At 63.4% G+C, this 2,003-nt stretch overlaps 1 protein-coding gene across 1 annotated transcript in view; it reads right to left on the bottom strand.

Annotated features, from left to right (window-relative positions):
• SNED1 (sushi, nidogen and EGF like domains 1) overlaps window positions 1-2,003 on the bottom strand; it is a 42,035-nt gene that overhangs the window by 35,111 nt on the left and 4,921 nt on the right. The window contains exon 6 of the mRNA XM_004386512.2: window positions 16-141. Within this exon, the coding sequence (XP_004386569.1) occupies window positions 16-141 (126 nt within the window). The remainder of the gene's footprint in view (window positions 1-15; window positions 142-2,003) is intronic.

Raw genomic sequence — 2,003 nt, 5'->3', positions numbered from 1 at the left:
GTCCCGCACACTCACCCAGCTGGCAGTGCCGCCCTGTGAAGCCCGAGAGGCAGGAGCAGGTGTAGGAGGGGTTGCCTGTGACACAGTCGTCGATGCACTCGCCACCATTGAGGCAGGGGCGCAGGGTGAGGCACACGGAGGCTGCGGACACAGGGCCAGGTGTCACCACCAGACGCCAGGAGAGGTGCTGCTAGGTCCCCCTCAGCCCACATGGATCCCGGGGACCGACCTCCGTGACATCGACGGCCTGTGGGTGGCCGCGCAGCCCTGCCAGCGGAGGCGGAGGCGGGCTTGCGTTTGGACGTCCTGCAGCACTGACTTTCCGGAGCTTTGATCCTGGTCCCAGGACGAAGGCTCCCCCACACATCACCCCACCCCCTTCCTTATTCCTTTAACCCTTCAACTCCAAACAGATCCCAGAAGATCGAAAGGCAGTTCCCATGGGGCCAGTAATGCAGAGGGAGACGGGGCGATGTGCAGGGGGCATCCTGGGCTGACCTGGAGGCTGTGGGCGGGGTGTGTGTGTGTGGTGGGGGGGACTCAGACCCTCCGGGCGTTCAGTCTGATCTCAGCTCTGCCAGTGACGGCGAGCCCCAGCCTCCCCTCCCTGTGTGTAGGGTCAGAGGTTTGAAAGCAGAGCTCTCAGGTTTTGGGCTTCTCAAAGTACCTGCCATCTAGGAAGGGTCCCCCGGGCGCCTGAGGCCACAGCGACCCCACCCTGTCACACTAGGACTGGCAGCCTGAAGAGAGGGGCCTTGGTGGCCTAACCTTGAAGAATTAAGGCCACTGGAATGTGGCTAATAAGTACGAATTAGCAAGTACTAGCCCCCAGGAGGGCCCCAGGTGAGACGCGGTGTGGCAGGGAGCCCCTCTGGGGGGAGGGGCACCCCAAGGACCCTGGGGACAGCGCAGCCTCGCCTCTGTGGTGGATGTCCTGCATGACTGCCCTGTCCCTTGTTCCTATAAGGGTGAGTGTGCACATGCCTGTCCTCCTGTGGGGTGCACCCATGGATGCCTGTCCTGGGGGGAGGGTGTGCACACTGGCGCCTGCTCTCCCTTGCTGGTCTGGCTGGTCTCCACCACCCTTTGGGTTAAGTCTGGGGGCCTCGTGTCCTGCAGAGGCAGCCACTCCCACTCCCCATAGGGCCAGGTGGTGAGTGCGTGGGGCAGGTCCCTGGCACGCACCTCACTGCAGCCCAGGCTGTGCGGGACATGTGATCAGCAGCTCTCGGCTGAATAAATCGTTTGACACACAGACACCCTCCCCTTTATAGGCAAGGAGCCCTGGTGGCACAGTGGTTAAGAGCTTGGCTGCTGGTAGTTCAAATCCACCAGCAGCTCCTTGGAAATGCTATGGGGCAGTTCTACTCTGTCCTATAGGGTCGCTATGAGTTGGAATTGACTCCACGGCCGCAGCGGGTTTTTTGGAATGTTTGAGAGGTTATCGACCTGCCCAAGGCCGCACAGCAGGGAAGGCCGGAGTGGGGCCCACTGTTCCATACCAAGCCTGGGCTGTTCCCACGGGCCACGGGTTCCCCTGCGGATGGACCTTCCTCCCCACCTGCTGTGCCTGCGGAGCCAAGGGGGTCTCCCTCCTGTGGGCGTGACGCTGGGGCTGGTCAAACAAGCCCCAATGAGCAAAGACGGGAAACGGAGCGAGAGGGCCTGCCTCGCGGTGTCGTGCGGATCAGAGAGGACGGACATGTCGCCCGTCCCCAACCCATGACAGACGCTTAGAGTTCCCCATGGCACCAAGGAGAGGCGACCGCTAGCTCCTCCCCTGAGACCCCGCCTGACCCGAGCAGAGGGCTGAAAGGCCCCGGTGGGGAGCGGGGGGGAACGAGGCTCAGGGTCGATCTGGGACTTGCCCGGGTTCACACGCCTTGTCGGGGAGCTGCCGAGGTACGCTCTGCGCGTGCGAGGCCCACTGCGCTTGGGGCTGCCGGCTGCTGAAGCCTCCCGTCCATCACTGCCAGTATCCCCCCAGTATCCCGCCCCGCCCT

This window comes from Trichechus manatus, unplaced genomic scaffold, assembly GCF_000243295.1.
Source record: "Trichechus manatus latirostris isolate Lorelei unplaced genomic scaffold, TriManLat1.0 scaffold00165, whole genome shotgun sequence".
Taxonomy (NCBI): Eukaryota; Metazoa; Chordata; class Mammalia; order Sirenia; family Trichechidae; genus Trichechus; species Trichechus manatus.
The sequence above is the reverse complement of the archived record's forward strand: the minus strand, read 5'-3'. Positions and strand labels throughout refer to the sequence as shown.